An 18,033-nucleotide genomic window follows, 5' to 3' on the forward strand; every position below is an offset into this window, starting at 1 on the left:
CCAATCTGTTTGAACCATTGTCAGTGTTACTACCAGATTCTAATGCCTGGTTGAATAAAATAGTATGGATGAAGAAAGTAAATGTGTTTAAAGTCAAGACTCTCTTTTGAGCACTCTTTTTGTTTTGGTGGTGATGATGGTAAAATCTATTTATTTTTGGAAGATGACCTGCCAATTCAAAAATGTGCCCAATTGCGTCTGGAATATAGAACAAACAACCCATGTCAAATTCACCATTGTCCATATACAATAGTATATTCCCCACTGCCATTGAAACCTCTTTTCTATGCTAACATTTCACTTTCATATAAAGGAGTGTTGAGTCTTTTTTCATCAGTCAGCAGTTAGGTTAGTTCTTGGAAAATATCAGAGGCATATCTGTAATGAACTTAGTAAGCAAATTGAGCAATTATATTGCTTTGCTATAATTTCAACAGTAGGGATTAAGTTACTCAACATTCTATTAGGAACTCACCTGCTCACTTAAATTAGAATGTTAGCACGTGTTGAAATATGTTCTGTAACTGAATTTTGGGGATAGGAGTACCTTTTTTGCAGACATCAATCTGGTGGAAACATGACAGGCTTTTGCTTGAAGTTCTATGGTAAAGGGCATATGAATGTCTCACATCTGTGTGCAATGACAATTCTTCCTTCTCCTTGATGATGATAAGTTCATCCTTGCATCAGTGCAGTTGAGAACTTAAATATCACTGGAGAGCCATTTGTCCTCAACCCTGGTGTACTGACTATAATCTGAGCATCTTTCCTGGCAGACAGAAAACAGTTGTTCCTGCTCTGCCTCAAAATGTTGGGAGATAGTAGGATAGATCTTACTGAGTTTGAACTTTGGCGTACTGATTACTTCCACAGATTCTTTAAAATCTTTATATTAAAATTCATGTGACCCAGAAACTGAATTCAGGTCATCAGGCTTGATCAAAAGCATCTTTGCAAAGCATCTCAACCTTATTTTGTGTCAACCTAGACAGTTCCCTGCCTCCCAACTCCCAGTAGCCACATCTGCCTTAGCAAAGTTTTGGGGACTGTCTGTGACTCTGATCCTAGTGCAGATGTGTTAACCAAAGTAATTGATGTTTGTGCATGTTTAAACATAAAATTTAAATAACTTAGAGGAAATGTAAATTAAAAATTATTGTCAGGTACTATCTAGAAAATACTGCTGAAGTTCGCAAAAAAAAAAAAAAAAAAAAAAAAAAAAAAAAAAAAAGATGCTCCTTAAATTCATTGCAGATGTGTTCCCTAAAGCACTGAGCTATTGTGACTTTTCTTTTAAAACACAGTACTCTAGGCCATTTATAAAAGGAATCCTATACTTTTGCTTGGTTTAATCAACATGGTTGTCAAAAACTGGATTTCTTTAATTTGAAGACCCCAGCAAGGTTCCTCATGGTTGCTGGGTGGTGGTGGCACACGCCTTTAATCCCAGCACTTGGGAGGCAGAGGCAGGTGGATTTCTGAGTTCTAGGCCAGCCTGGTCTACAGAGCAAGTTCCAGGACAGCCGGGGCTTCATAGAGAAACCCTGTCTCAAAAAAACAAACAAACAAACAAACAAAGATGCCTCATGGTCCCGGGGACTGAGCCTCACTCCATGTGTTTCCTTCCCAGCCAGGAAGAGATTGGAGATGGTGCTCCCTGAAAATGTTCCAGGATCCCCACTGTTCTTCTGAGTCCTAAGAGATCTAAAACGGCTGCTGTTTTCCCAGAAAACAAAACATACTGAGTCCTTCTAACATTCCTAGGAGGCAAGTCTGTATACAGAATTCTGTTCTGGTTCTGGTTTAAGATTTTCAGGCCCATTTTGGGGTCCTTCAAATTGGGAAGCAAAACTTCTGAGGAGAAGCCTTTCACTAGTCCTATTGTAGTTAGTAAGGACACCAAGAGTGGGGATGTGGTCCTACTGGCATAGCTGGTTTTGCTTTTCCTGGAAAGAATGGTTTGAGTGATTGAATGCACGCAGAGCAAGTTTGGCCTAAGGAGATAATTAGATTTCCTTATTTTAATGCTGGTGTTTCTGTTTTGTCTCCCTACACAGACCCTTGTTGTTGTTGTTGGTATCTAGGAAAGGGGAACTGGGCTACAATCTGCACTCCCTTGATTGAGATTCTGCCAATTTTTCCAGATTCTGCCGCTAAGTGGTATCACCATTGTTTAAAGTTTGTTTTCCCTTTTTTGTCTGCAAGGAAGTCTCCTTTCCTTGCCAGGAAGGGAAATTTATAGTACGCACGCGCGCGCGCACTTGTTCTAACAACAGGGAAGCTGGAGCAGGTCTTATCTTCATAGTTGGTACTGCTGGGTTTGCTCATACTAATCTTTTACTTCTTTAAGTCACATAGTTTCCTTCTAACATGGTGACCACCAACTTTAAATTCTGACCCTGTAAGAGTCTGTGATTCACCGAAGAATGGCACCCCGACTCAAATAGCACATAAACACAAAGGGTGTTTTATTCTGCAGAAGTCCACCATGCTGAAGTCTCTCATTACCAAGATAGACCCCGAAGTGAGCTCACAGGCCTGATTTAAAGCACATTAGGGGAATCCCTGAGTAGGACTTCGTTTTATTCTATCTCTGGGCACTCCAGAACCATTACCAGGCTTGGTGGCTGGAAACTGTTGCTGAGGAATCCTGGGGTGGGTGGACTTTGTCTTAATCTATCTCTAAGGTCATTCCATTACCGAGGTGTAGGAGCTGGCTGGAAACTGCTGACCCATTGCGTCAGGCCAGGTGGTGGGGCAATTTCTAATGACAGGGAAGTTCTGACTGGCCGCCTGAAGCCTGGGTTTTTAGGCCTAATCTCCTGAACTGCCAATTTGAAGCCTGTCATGGAGTCAGCCTGTCTCATTAACCTCTTCAATGTATGCTACAGAATTTCTCCCGAGGGGTTGAGGAAGACTATGGGATGCATTCTCAAAATGAAGGCTGTACACTTACTGTGAGATTGGCTGACCCTCTTCTGAAGCGGGACAGCCATTACCAGTTCCCTAGACCTTGGCCTATTGCAAAGGCAGTTTGGCTACAGTTCATAGAGACCCATGCCACCTGGTAAGTTCCCTTATATTGATCAATGGTACTTGATCAAATCCCACCCTTTGGGCTTAAATTTTGTCCTTCTAAATATTATCCTGGTGTTTTGGTTTCCAAAAGTCTTTATCACCAGACTCCCACTGCCTGTCTTGCCCCCTTCAGAGGCCAAGAACCCTCTCTCTGCTGGTTTCCCTTCCTCTTTCCTATAACCCACATTTATCTCTCATCCTTGTCTTCCTGCATCTCTTCCATATTCATCCTTTCTGCAACATCAGAACCCTCTGTCCCATTCCATCCCACTCTGACCCTCATTCTAAATTCTTTCACTTCCCCCTTATAGATCTATACCCCTTGTTTCCAAGCCCAGGCACCCCCTCCCCCTATTATTACTATCCCTCCTGGAGATATGTAGTTTTCCCCAACTTCTTCCATTTCCTTCACTGCCTTTGGCTTCCTTCTTAAGAACCCATCATTCTCTGGACCTGAGTCAGGTTCAAGCCTCTGTTTTTCCACATTGGCAGGACCCACTACTTCCTGGGTGTAATTACTTAGAGGGTGTTGCCATTTCCTGACCTACGTTCCTTTTTTACTTGTGATCTGTATAAATTTTGGACCCCTTTTTCTGATAAGTACTGAGCACCAATCCTCCTCCTGTCTTACATCCTCATTTCTCTACCTGGGATGGACAACTTTACTTCACATTGAAGCAGAGGCAAGGAAGGCTTTTTCTGCCCTCATCAATTGGTATTGATGCTGAAACTCCACTTGCTTTTGAGGCAATTTTCCCATCTAAGCACCTGGATTGCAACCCCAATATGTATGCTGGTTCACAGGCCCTGGACATTTTTCACTGGGACATTGTGATTGAATTCAGGGTGCAGCTTGAAAACTCACAAATTTGTCAAAGACCACTAAGGTTCTTCAGGGACCAAAAGAGTTTCCAGAGGCACATCTCAAATAGTTACAGGAAGCTGTCCAAATTTACACCCTTTCAACCCACTGGATCCAGAAAAATTCTAGGGCATTAACTTTAGCTTTTATCCACAATCAGCCCTGGATATGTATGGAAAAGCTAGAGAATTTGCAGGGATGAATAGCTAGCTCCCAGCTCATCAAAAATGGCCCAGAAGTTTGTTTCTATTTTTTTTCCACTAACCAAGATACTGAAAACAAAAACAAGCTGCCTCCCAGTGAGGTCTGCCTTCCTTCTTTGCCAGCATTCCAATTGCTGTCTCCTGACCATCTTTTTGCTGCTTTGTGTCCAATCATGGAGTCCTGGAGAGGATCACTCACAATCTATAGCATCTAAAGCTTCCATTGTCCATACTCACCTTCTGCTCAGGGACAGAACAGGATTAGTACTTGCATTAAATCACCAGAAACATATTTTGACCTATACTGTCTCTGAGTTTCTATATGGAAGCTGGACTGACACTAGTCTCAGACAACTTCAACCCTGTCAGCCAGATGTAGTTGTGTGCTAGGGTAGAGCCAAGTAGAGAGTGATCAATACTCCACACATCCCATGTGTTCCCTAATCCTATACACAAGAACAGGGACTGTGCCAGCCCTCAAAGACATATACTTGGAGCCTAAAATTGTGAGCTGAACAAAATGTTCCATATACTTGATCACACTCTACATGTTACTTCTGCTATGTGCTCACAGAATCTTACTCCCAGAACAGCATCCCAGAAAATACTTCAAAAAGGCAAGTGTTCTACTTCACTATCCTACAAACAGAACAGCCATTTTCCTAAGGCCAGTTGTACCTGCTAAGAAAAACAGTGATGCTGGCCTTATTGACTGCACATTCACTCCTTCATAGGAGAGGGCAAGGAGATTTGTTGGGCTCTCACTACTCCTCTTAGCTACGGAATAGTATACAGGTTAGGGGATAGCAGGTTAGGGCATACTAGGTAAAGCGAACTCCATCTATGAATTTATGGGGACGCTATTATCTATACTGTCTGAAGCCTTTCTAGTGTGGCTTCTTTGGGGTCACCAACATTTCTGTCAGTAATATGTCCATCATGTTCCATAAGTCTAAATTAGTCCAGTTTCCCCATGGGGGATTTGGTTTTTGAGGTGGGATTAGACATTGCCTAATCACCCCACTGCCTTATCTTTTGTGCCTTGTGATTGGTAAGAAATTTATTTATTCTAAAGCCAAAACCTACATTTTTTTTTTAGACGAGGTTTCTCTATATAGCCTTATATGTCCTGGAACGTACTACTATGAATTATGATGTAAGTATCTGTTTCCCAGTGGTCTTAGGTGACTCTGTAGACCTGGAAGGCCATGAACTCAGAGATCCACTGGCCTCTGCCTCCCAAGTGCTGGGAGTAAAGACACCTGTTACCATGCCAAGCCTCTAAACCTGTATCTTTACTCATAAAAGTTAATTAACATTGTAAAAAATTCACTAGCACAGACTAACAGCTGTTTATTTAGTACTCAATGGGAACAGAGGTACCACCCTTTAAACAGTTAATGGTTAGCGATAATACCAAATATATTCAAACTGAAAAGACATGTCTAAAGTGACATGAATTACATCAACTCAGGTTAAAGATTTTCTCAAGACTCATCAGATAAACATTTGTATTTAAGGAAAACAAAGTATTTGGTGCTTCTTCTATTCTGTCTTGTTAGAAATTGATATTTAGCCATCTGTAATTTTTCTTTGCAGGAAAACTAATTGCTTTTTAAACTCATTGTGAATACTCGAAAGTACATTGCTCTTGTCTTTCTCCAAGTTCTCCATACCCTAAAGCATAAAAGAAAGGTTTAATTACATCAAAGGTTTGAAAGTTTAAAATCCATGTTCAAAATTAAGAATCTTTTCATATTCAAATATCTTTATACATTACAATGGTTTTATGAAGATGGAATAAACACTCAAATTCATACCATAAAGAATGTATATGTACACATATTATATATGTGAACAAGTGAATCAAAGGTAATTATAGTATTGCTTAAATAGAATGCTTTGTGTGAATTAACAGTTTAATGAGAGGTTAAGTTTATATAGAGCAAAAAATAAGTGCAGGTCCCAGTCACCCTGAAGCACAGTTGGGAGCATAAAAACTGGACACTAACTTAGACAACATACTAAGACTCAGTCTGAAAAAAGCAAGGGGTGGCCAGGGATTTTATGTTAGTTGGTACAGTGCCTGCCTAGCATGAATGAATCCTAGATTTGATCCTTAGGGCAACATAAACCAAGTAGTGGGACATGCTTGTAATCTTAGTTCTAGAGAGGTGAAGGCAGAAGAATTAGGACTTCATTGCTATTCTCAGGTATATAGGAAGACATAGGCCAGCCTGAGTCACATTAAGACCATGCCTTTAAACAGAGTGGAAGGACAAAAATATGTAGAATTAGAAACACTAGAAAACCCAAAAGTCCAAGCGGTAAATATGAGCATTTTGAAAATTTCTGATAAGGTTCTCAAATATCAGGTTATAGTTTTACTACGACTAAAAATAATCAAATGCTCTGAATTATGAGATTGTTTTCAAGTTATATAAAACAAAACCTACATTTTGGTACTTCTGTTTTTATTACAGGATCATGCTGTGTAGCTCAAGCTGGTCTGCAACTTCCCATCTTTCACTCTCAAGGCTCCCCAGAACTGGGATCATTTGTTATTGTGCTACCATATCCATTTAAAAATAAAGTAAATTTAACAAGGCTTTTTTTGCCTAGTATTTAAGGTGTGCTGTTATGTGTGGAGATACTTAAAAATAGCACAGGATAGCTCACCCCTTTCAATGGAAAAATGCAAGCAAAATAATTCAAACACTCCAGGATTGGAATGGAAATAAATCTATTTTTAGCTAGAGTATAGAAAATGGGGTAATTCCAACTAGGTTGGTAAAATGATGTTTCCAAAAAATAGGAATTAAAAATTATTCTAGGGAACAAATATAACCAAAGAATGGAAGTACCTAGTCTGTGGGTTTAGTATAAAACAATTATGTAGAGAGATGGTGAGCAGATACAGTAACTTCTTGTAGAACACAAGAAATTACATTAAATTTGCAGAAAAGAAACGGCATAGATGGCTTACTTGGCAGACATATAGAACCAATTCTCTGCTGAATATTTAAATAGTTTTTTTAAACTAAACTACTCTTGTGCACTTTGGATATAGGACTGAGAGGACCCAAGCTGGATCTTACCTAAAGGCTCCTCCTTGGGAACTAGCTTTCATGGTGGCAGCAAAGTTTCCAAACATGTAGGCCACCAGTAGTTCTATTAAGCTACAGTGAATATGAACCACAAAACTGCTAGCATAGCATAATAACGCAAAAGTGGCCACAGTGGCAGAACACTTTGGCAGTAACCAAAACCTCTTTTTTTCCCAATTCTTTTTTTTTTTCTGAGACAGGGTTTCTCTGTGTAGCCCTGGCTGTCCTGGAACTCACTCTGTAGACCAGGCTGGCTTCGAACCAGACTCTGCCTCCCAAGTGCTGGGATTAAAGGCATGTGCCATCACTGCCCGGCTTTTTTTTTTTTTAAAGGTTTATTTATTATTATATGTAAGTACACTGTAACTGTCTTTAGACACACCAGAAGAGGGCATCAGATCTCATTACGGATGGTTGTGAGCCACCATGTGGTTGCTGGGATTTGAACTCAGAACCTTCAGAAAAGCAGTCAGTGCTCTTAACCGCTGAGCCATCTCTCCAGCCAAAAACTCGCTAATTGGACTTCAGACCAGCACTTTGATGATTTTAGAAATTTAAATAGTTTTTGAAAGTGTCTTAAAACTACTGCTGGGACCTTAACTTAGTAACAGGTAATCCTATAAATGTATAACATTTAATAGTAGTTTATCATTTATTTATATAGGCATGTATATGTGCACACACACATGCATATGGGTGTTCTCCTGCAGCCAGAGTCATGAGCCTCTTGATGTGTGTACTGGGAAGCAAATTCCAGTTCTCTGACAGAGCAGCAAGCAGCCCCTAACTCTACAAATTTTAACCCTCACCTTTTGTGTTCCGAACTCACTGTTAAGATGATAAAATAATTTTGGCTGCCTTTAGTTATTCTAAAAGCTATTATGTCAGAATATTTCTATAATATATTTGGAAACAAAAGTATTGGACAATCTCAACTAAGCACAACCTTATTCAACAAATATTAGGCATACAAGTTCAAATAATTTTGTTAAAATGATGTTAATATACTACACATCTGACGCATTTGCACATTTCATAAAGAAAGTCTCAACGTTTCTGATTTTGAATAATTCTTGACCAAAACTGTGAAGAGACCTGTCAATTTGCTTATCACTTCAGTCAACAATCAATTAATTCAGAACAGAAAGTGGTTAAGATGCTGAAATGTATTAAGAGAATGCATTGTGTTACAATATACTACATACCTTTAAGAACTTGGCATTTGCCTGCTTAAGTGCTTTCAGGCTGTGGGTCTGCCGTGATCTAGTTTGTTGAAAAGTTTTCTGTTGCCGACAAAAGGTACTCTACAAATATAAATGGATAGCTATGCAATAGCAAGTAAGTATGAAGTTTGTTGCTCTTAATTCTGTTCTGGGCTTCACTTATGCTAGATAAAGTCTACAATGCAGCTAATCACATGAACTAAAATATTCAATTCAAAAAAGACAATTATAAATTAATCTTAAAAGGATTCCTTACAATGAATTGTTTTTATGATAAATGCCATCAATACTTTGATATATTTTTATCACTTAGTTTAGGCATTTTTTGTTTTTCCCAATTACCAGGAAAAAAACCTCTTAAGTCCTGGCATAGGAATTTTTAAAGGCGCAGAACAGTAGGAACTCATCATCTTCCTGCCTCACATTTCTAGTAGCTGGTATTACATGCATGCAGCTTGTGCCAGGGAGCAGGAATTCTTCATATTCAAGAAGACATAACTTATTCTTAAAACACCTACATAGATGATTTTTCAATTACAGTGTCCTTTCATCTCCTTAACCTATTCTCCACCAAGTACTTTGCCCTCTAAACTATTTTATCCAATCATTTAAATCCTTATCCTCTAGAATGGCACCTCTCTATAGTACTGGTAATGGCAAATATGTATTATTAACTCCATGGCAGATGTTGTTTTCAACCTTATTATGTACATTAATTCTGTACAAACTCAGTACTTCAAACTGCTACAGGAAAATGATGCTCACAATTCAATCTCAAAGATGAGATGCAGCAATGCATTGTCTGCTGTTCCAGAGCTACCTGTTGCTAAATCAGATCTCAAACATCATGCTTCCAGAATTTACACTACAATCATTATAGAAACTCGCTCTCCACACATTATGGGCTCACATACACTTTTCACTGTTTTCCTATCATATGTTTTCTTGTCATGTCTTATGTTTATTTTCATGAAGTTAGTGTTCACTTTTCCAATCTAATGAGGATTCAGGATGCCAAAGATGAACTCTGTATTGTCAAATCTCCCTTATTTCACCTGTAAACAGCATACTGCGAAAGCAATAGTCTTTTCTTCTTTTAGAAAGTTTCCTTTACTTGGAGGAATTTAATTTCTACCTAATAGATCATTTGTTCTCAATCTATTTTACTGGCTCCCTCTCACCCTGGAGAATCAATACACTGAAGAACCCCAGGGATTTATCTGCCCTTACACTTCTCATTTACAGCTTCAGTCATCTCTTGATGGATTCATCTAATCTTCATAGTTTAAAAATTACCTAAAATTGACAAGTCTCAACTCTGTATCCTTAACAAATAGCTTTCTCAACTCCATCTTCACATACTAGTGGCTTACTCAACTGTCAAATGGAATATTCTGAAACTTGATTGACCATCCAACCCTACAATGGTTTGGATATAATCAAGGCCTCAAATGTAATAAAAAACAGTTTCCTACAATGTTTCTAAAAACAAAAAAAAGTGAAAAGAAATTAATGGAAAGTGCAATTAATGCCATAAAATGTCTGCATGGGGTTAGTTTTCATGGGAATAGGTAAGTAACACATTTTTGACTGCTGAGGGTAAATGATGTTGTGAACTGGTATGATAGCTTTGCAAAAGTGTGCTTGCCTGACTTGTAAAACTGTCCTGGGTTAAGTCAAAAATCAGAAGGAGAAAGAGGAGAGAAAAGGTAGGAAAGGTGATGTGATGCAAGGGAGAGGGAAAGAAGGAGAGGAGCATGAAGATAAGAGGAAGAAAACGTAAACTATATGTTGACAATTGTGAGCATATAGTTCAGGAATGGGGAGATGATCAAAACTAGTTCAGTGATAGTCCCTCATAGGAATATTATGCCAGGACTATTGAGAAAGACTGTCGTAGTTCCCTAAAGCTAATAAATTTGTAGTTAAGTCTAAAAATGGAAGATTTATCATATGGCATTTAGTAAGTTAAGTAATACCCAGAAACAGCTCAGATAATACTACATAATATATCCCTCACACCATTCAACTCTGTCTGAAACAAACCTACCCACAATTTCTTTTATACAAACCAGTAATCTTTCACTTATTCTTTTACAAGTTTCTGTTGCTTTAAATTTCAAGAATCTTAACTAATATCAAAAGTCAAACTGCTTTTTTTGTGAGCACAGAATGTGTTTTCTGGTCTACCAGGAACAGAACACAAAACTAATAACAGATCACAAAACCTGACTCAGTTCCATTTGACTTATGCTAGTTTAGCTTCTATTTTTACTTGACACTTAGTTATAACAGATTAAGTATAACACCAATTGTGATACCAACACTTAGGCTTTCTTCGAGGTCTCCAACTTTCTTCATATCAGAATCCCACTGCTGAAACAGAGTTATAATCTGCTCAGTATATTCAATTTTAAACTCCCGTCTGTAAAACATAATAATGAATGTTATATTACATATCAAGATGAGCATTCACAAAGAAAAACTTAATTACCATATTATGAACTATAAAAGGACATAATAGCAAAGTAAATATTCTTGTGTGAAATCAAAAAATAAAATTAGATTTATATTGAGTCCAGAAGTATTGTTCCTAACTAAAACTCTGTTCTCACATGCCTGTCTTATTAAATAAGGACATTTGATCATCCATCTATTTGTATATGTTCATATATGTGTGAATATATGCAATATCATATATATAATGATGTGTGAATTTTGGAAAAAAGTTCATCTTCAGTTTTGTTTCATTTTCTACTGAATACATGCTCTAATATCAACACTATATAAGTTCCAAATAGAAATATTTCACTTAAGTTTTTTTATCTATTTGAAACAGCCAAGATCACAAGGGAATGCATAAATCTCATAAAATACATAAACTGTTTACAATATGAAATTGACTTTTTTCTATTTTGTCAGACATATCTTACAAAAATTAATAGCTTTTATGACATCTACCTTTTACTGTACTTCCAGAATGAACAGAAATGACTTTTTAAAACTGGTAATTCTCTTCAATTATTATTTAAAAGGAGAAAAACTAGTGATAGTCACAGGCTTCCCAGAAATATTTTTCAGTCCAGGAAGCTATTATAACTATTATTAACAAGGAGAAAAACATAGCCAAAAAATGTTCAGTAGACTCCACATAATGGAGTATTTAGCATCAATGGATACTATGAAATCATACAAATATGGCTATAAAGAAATGAAGTCTTACATTTCATCTTGATGAGCTTTCCAATGTTGTTTGATATGCTTGTCACAGTCTTTGACAACACCTTTAATATATGTCTCCATTCTCTTTTTCTTTTCAAGAACAGCACTGCTCAGGTGAACTACATTGAAAAATATTCATTAAAATTTAATGTTGAAGAAAACAACATTGTTCCCACATATGCAAGTAAACACAGATAAAGGTAAAAGCCATTGAACAATACCAAAGCTATATCAGCACACACTGAGCTTCCAACCAGTCAGCATTCATGAGCTGGTCCAAGACCCCTGACACATATACAGTAGGGAACTTGCCTGGTCTGGCCTCAGTGGGAGAAGACATGCCTAACCATCGAGAGACTTGAGCCCTAAGGAGTGGGAATGGGATGAGAAACTGTGCAGGGCTGACCAGGAGGGGGACAACTGGACTGTAAATAAAATAAATAAAAAACAACTAAACATTAAAATTTTCTATTAAAAAAATTCTTCAAGGCCGAGCAGTGGTGGCGCTCACCTTTAATCCCAGCACTTGGGAGGCAGAGGCAGGTGGATTTCTGAGTTCGAGGCCAGCCTGGTCTACAGAGTTGAGTTCCAGGACAGCCAGAACTATACAACGAAACCCTGTCTCTAAAAACCAAAAAAAAAAAAAAAAGAATAAATCAAGAAAATGACTAATGCATGTTATATTTTATAGCACTCAAGATTTTAATTTTTAGACTAGATTTCTATTAACATTACTAGCAAGCAGTAATGTTAATAGAAATATTACAAAGTTAAATAAAATCCTAAATATATGAAACATCTCTGTTCCTAAGCATTGTGAATGATAACTGCCTAACATTACTATAATTCTGATGTTCCTACTGAAGATAATCTTTTAAATTTGGAGATCATAAAAAAAATCTAATAAACAAAATACCAGAACAAAAAGAACCTTTTTTTCCCAAGGGAAAAAATAGTAAGAAAGGACTTTTTTAGTTTATAGAATACTCTCCAATTGGAAGGATGCTTGACTACATTGCTGTTGTAACTAATTATATGAAAAATAAGCAGCAGCAGTAACAACAGCAGCAACAACAACAACAAAACGATCTATTAAAAAGCCAGAATCCAGGCTGGATGTGGTTGTCACACACCTTTTATACCCACTATTGGGAGGCAGATGCAGGCAGATTTATCTAAGTTCATGGAGAGCTACACAGTGAATTCCAGACAAACTAAGTTTGCATAGTGAGACCTTGCCTCAAAATATTTTTAAATTAAGTTGAAATTTATTAAAAATTGAAGGCAAGCATTCAAAAAGGATAACAAAGAAGTGATTAAAAATGTATCCATAATACAGCAATGATAATTTGAAATGCAATTTTTACAAATGTAAGCAAAGGCCAAAGATGGAAAAAATCTTAGTTTAGCAGTTATTAAAAATATTTTAGATAATTTTGTAAAGCTTTTATAGGACATTTTTACAGTTCATAAAAATTTTAATACTTCAAGTGTTTTATACCTTTCTACCATAATCAACTGTTACTACCTATGATGAAACTTACTATTATATAAATATTTTATGTTTTCGGCATCTATAATAAATTTACAAAACAAGTACTCTGATAAAACCCAGCTGGGAAATACTCCAAAAAGAATTGACAGTATAAATTACCTCTAAAGGGGAAAAATGTTAGCTGTTTTTAAAGAATATTGTCTCCTAAACTGGATGAGTTGTTTCTTTAATTGTCTTGACAATTAAAGAAAAACATACAAGATTTAAAAAGAAAAGAGACCATGGCTTTGAAATAAAACAAGAGTTGCATGTATTGGAGGGTTTGGAATGAAAAGGAGGAAATGACATAATATAATCTCAAAAAATAAAAGGTTACTATATAAGAAATCAAATAAATGTAAGTACTGTCTCTTACAAAGCTCATAAAACTGATAGTGATTTTTTACATTTGATTAAAGATCTCTCCCTGACCAGTAAAATTTTCTTTCATTTTTGATACATAATTCATTGTTAAAATGATATGTGTGGGACTAATTGGACTCAGTGTGCTAAATATACATAATAAGAGTCTAGTACAGGCAGAGGGAGGTATATGCCATTGAGTTTGATGTCAGCCTGAGCCAAGTCTATGTAGGTGATCCCACCACAGACCACCACATAGATACTCTTAAAGTCAAATTCAAAGTCTTTATTGCAAGCTAGGAGATGCATGAAGAATTTGTCCAGATCATGCAGCCCTGAGCCTTATATTTCTTAGCTTTTCATGCATAAAAAAAAAAAAACAAACATATCCTCGTTGGTATTTCAGGCAGTAATGGAGTAATGGGACTACAGGAGCAAAAAAGCAGGGTTAGTACATGTATGTTTTTACTCAGAGACTTTCCCAACCACATCCTGGACTCATTGACTTTGCCATTGTTGCTGTTTTGACAGCGCTCTTGCTCTTGCTCTTGCTCTCGCGCTCTCTCTCTCTCTCTCTCTCTCCCCTCCCTCCCCCTCCCTTCCTTCCCCCCACTCTCTCGATCTGTGTGTGTGTGTTTCTGTGTGTCTGTCTGTCTGTCAATGTTACATCTATTGGCACATGCTCCTGGGTTCTATATGAGAGCAGGATGAGCAAGCCATGAGGAGCAAGCCAGCAAAGTAGCACTCTTCCACTTTGTCTCCAGGTTCCTGGCCTATTTGAGTTCCTGTTCTGACTTTCTTCAATGATGAATTTGGTATAGAAGAATAAGCCAAATAAATATATTACTTCCTATGTTGCTTTGGTCATATTTTTTCATCACAGCAATAGTAACCCTGACTAAGACAGGAGGAATTTCTTCCCACTTACTGGGTTTCAAGACCTGAATGGTGTTTCTATCATGGCATCAGTTGTGCTAAAATCTGGGGGCCTATTAATTTCTGGGAGTCTACGATGTTCAGGGGCCTGTTGTTAAAAAATAAAGAAAAAGAAAAAGTGAGAGAAAAAGGAACACAGGAGCATTCCTAGAGAATACGGTAAATGTAGCATTGATATATATAAAGATGTGTATGTATAAATCTGTTAACCCAAAGAATTATTTTTATAGAAGATTCTCATCCATTTTACTTTCTATAATTCTGTTTAAATCACACATACTAAAAAGTGCCAGTTTTACTTTTCCTATTAAGGAAAAAGTTAAGAAAATCTCCATGGCTAAGTCAAAAATATTAGAATAAAATCTTATCACTGAGAATAAAGCATAATATAACACATTAGCACCGTATAGTTTTAAACAAATTTCTTGAGATACATATACATCAAAAAATGTACCTCCAATGTTTTCCATCTTATTCTTTACTTCATTTCTGTAAAAGAATTACATTTAAAAAGTTAAAGTTGGGAGTTTAATTCAAGGGTCAAGCATAATCCCCAATGTTCAAAGCACTAGGTTTGATATCTACTGCTAACAAAGCCAAACCTTTCAAAAAATTTGTTTATAATATAAAATGCTTGGTTTCTAGGAAATATCACATGTACAATAACATATACAATATTATTAGATAAAACAGAATCAGCTTTTCTTATTCTTTTTTTTTCATTTAAACGGAAACACAAAGATGATCATGACCAAGCTATGTAGCTGAGAATGTCCCTGAACATCTTATCCTCTTGCGTCTACCTCCTCAGTGCTGAGATTGTATAAAAATAATTTGAGTAGGCAAAAAATTATTACCTTTTATCTCTGCGATCCCTTCTTGGAAGAACCATTGTCTTCCCAGATTTACTAAATAGGGAGCTTCTTGCTGAATTGAACAAAAAAATGAAAAGCATTTGAAATTGAATATGCTATTTTTATTCATTTAGTGAAATATCAATTTTATTTGTAGTTCTTTCAGGCATTTTCCAATACTGTATTTAAAATAAAAGCATAAAATGCAATATTATGCTGAAGGTTAGGTGAAATACATTATGTCTGTTTTATAGGAACAGTTTTTAAGTCTTTATGAGGTAATACCACTGTATGTTATTTACAATTTGATATGTGAAAACAGTAAAGGCAAGGTACTAGATGTATCCCTAGAACTTTGATACAGGCTTATGAAGAACAAGTAGAAGTAAAGAAAATGCATGGAAATATTTACCTTTTATTCTATTTCAAGCAACTATGTAAAAAAAAAAATCAAATGAACCAATCATGTAAGATGACATGGACGTTAAGGGAGCGGAGCTTACTTCCAAGTCTAAAATCAACATAATTCATATCTGATACACACATGGGGGAGGAGAGACACAAATCCTATAAATTGTGCTCTCACCAGCCCCCTTCTCCAATGTGCAAAAATAAATTAAATTATGGGATACCATCAATATCCAGAACTGGATAAATTGTACCTGTAGGAGTAGAGTGTGCTGAATACTCCAGAACATCATCTTCTGCCACTTCTTCACCACCACCATAAAAGTTATAGACTGGTAAGTGCTCCTTATTGTCCATTATTGCCTTCACAAATGTAGACTGCCTTTTTTCAGAGAAAAATATGTTTTAATGTTTTCTCATGTAAAACTAAAATAAGAGCAGATATCTAATCTGAATCTACAGCAATGACTCTAAACCAATATAATGTAAAATATCCAACAAGAATGGCTTGAGTTGAATAAAAGGTTACCAGTTTACATATATTATTGACTCAGAAGTCATGAATCTGTAATTTCTGAACTTAAAAAAGAGGGCTGGAGAAATGCTTCAATTATTGAGAGTGCACACAGTTCTTGCAGAAGACTTAAACATAATTCCCAACAATCACATCAGGTGGCTCAAAACTTCCTGCAACACCAACTCTATCTAGGAGTATCTAACAGCTCTGGTCTCCACAAGCAACTCAACTCACATTCCCATACTTACGCACATCTAAACATACTTGAAAACTAAAATCTTAAGAAAAAAATATAATGATAGCTTTAACCTTGACTCCTAATGTGTTTGTACTTATGCACTGGGACATCTAATTTTTGATCCCATCACTGTCAGATTCTTAGGAATTTTGAACAAATATTTAAAGCAGTTTCTGGCCCAAATAAGACCATGGATGCAGTCCCAATAGATCACACACATACTCAAAATCTGCTGATAGCAAAATAAATACAAAACAAAAATTGGCAGGGCTGGATACGTAGTTTGGTGGTATAGGGCACGTTTACCAAGCAATAAGATGTGGCTCAACTGTCAAAACTACCAGAATAAAATGACAGACATGGTGACTCTAGTCTCTCTTTAATTACAAAATTCCATACGTGAGGCCGAAAATGGCTAGCTCAAGGCCAGCCTAAGCCACATATGGAATTCCTGGTCATTCTGGCCTCCAGTAAGGCCCTGTCTCAGAAACAGTCAAACAAACAATAGCCTAATTGATCAAACAAAAAGATGGATAATGGCTGAAGCAGGAATATTAAAGACATTTCCAGATATAAAGCAGTATCATTTCTTACAAAAACAAAACAAAATATAACAACAAAAAATAGGACTTTAAAAATGGCTCAGGTTAAGCTCACTGAGCAAATGGGGGCCAGGAGTTCAAGATAGGGTCTCTCTGTCTTGGAACTCAGTTTGTAGACCAAGATGGCCTCGAACTCAGAGATCCTCTACCTCTAGCATGCTGTGGTTAAAAGTGTGTGCCACCAGGCCACCACCACCCCCCAAAGACAGATAATCTGTTTCTGGTACCTTAAGTCAGTGCTACCAAGCTCAAATAAGCCTGAAACTCGAACTCCAGCTGATATAAAGTCCTCTCATTCTTCCCCTCCTTGCACTTCCCCTACACTTGCACGCACACACTTGCACGCACACACTTGCACGCACACACTTGCACGCACACATGCACGCACACACACACACAGAGAGAGAGAAATCTTTTTTCACAAATTTTAGTCTGTTCTTAAAAAAAGTAATGTGTATACCATCTGTACCATACATGCAACATCATATACAGAAAAATTAGAGTGGGTTTTTAAAGCATACAGGCCTGGATTAAGTAACAGTACAGAAATAAGTTTCTGTCCCTCAATATATAGGCTGCAGACATGTTTCCAGCCACACTTCTGAGGCCCCCAGTGGTTCCTCAATACACCTAACATGTCCCTATCTCCATTCTTCAATCCTTCTTACCCTCTCAAACTCCTCCTTACCCGCATCCCCTCACCTCTCCTATAGGCTCCCTCTTTGATCCCAGTTGCCATCTCTATAATGATGACCATCTCTATAATGATGACCGAGACTCCTCTGGGCTTTCCTTCCTTCCACCAAGGCTTCCTTCAGTCTGTTCGAGGTTCACACCTCCATCATTTTCTTGTGAGAGGCTTTAGCAAGGTTCACCACCTATGCCA

General features: G+C 37.1%; 1 protein-coding gene across 1 annotated transcript; it reads right to left on the reverse strand.

Annotated features, from left to right (window-relative positions):
• Positions 1 to 5,715: 5,715 nt before the first annotated feature.
• On the reverse strand, positions 5,716 to 16,147 carry LOC127674695 (synaptonemal complex protein 3-like). Its single transcript, XM_052170345.1, has 7 exons — positions 16,045 to 16,147; positions 15,386 to 15,455; positions 14,983 to 15,017; positions 11,697 to 11,814; positions 10,799 to 10,898; positions 8,456 to 8,554; positions 5,716 to 5,820 (listed from the first exon to the last, which is right to left on the reverse strand). Exons 1-7 carry the CDS (start codon positions 16,145 to 16,147, stop codon positions 5,716 to 5,718), a joined length of 630 nt encoding a protein of 209 aa, XP_052026305.1.
• Between the last annotated feature and the right edge of the window lie 1,886 nt (positions 16,148 to 18,033).

This window comes from Apodemus sylvaticus, chromosome X (genome assembly GCF_947179515.1).
Source record: "Apodemus sylvaticus chromosome X, mApoSyl1.1, whole genome shotgun sequence".
Taxonomy (NCBI): domain Eukaryota; kingdom Metazoa; phylum Chordata; class Mammalia; order Rodentia; family Muridae; genus Apodemus; species Apodemus sylvaticus.

Bases quoted from the DNA above. Each gene is read 5' to 3' on its own strand.
- LOC127674695 (XM_052170345.1), bottom strand. From the start codon at position 16,147: ATGGACAATAAGGAGCACTTACCAGTCTATAACTTTTATGGTGGTGGT. The intron at 15,456-16,044 runs GTACAATTTATC...TGTTCAATTCAG, and splicing joins AGCACACTCTACTCCTACAG to CAAGAAGCTCCCTATTTAGT. The intron at 10,899-11,696 runs GTAAGACTTCAT...TATGTTTTACAG, and splicing joins AAAGCTCATCAAGATGAAAT to ACGGGAGTTTAAAATTGAAT.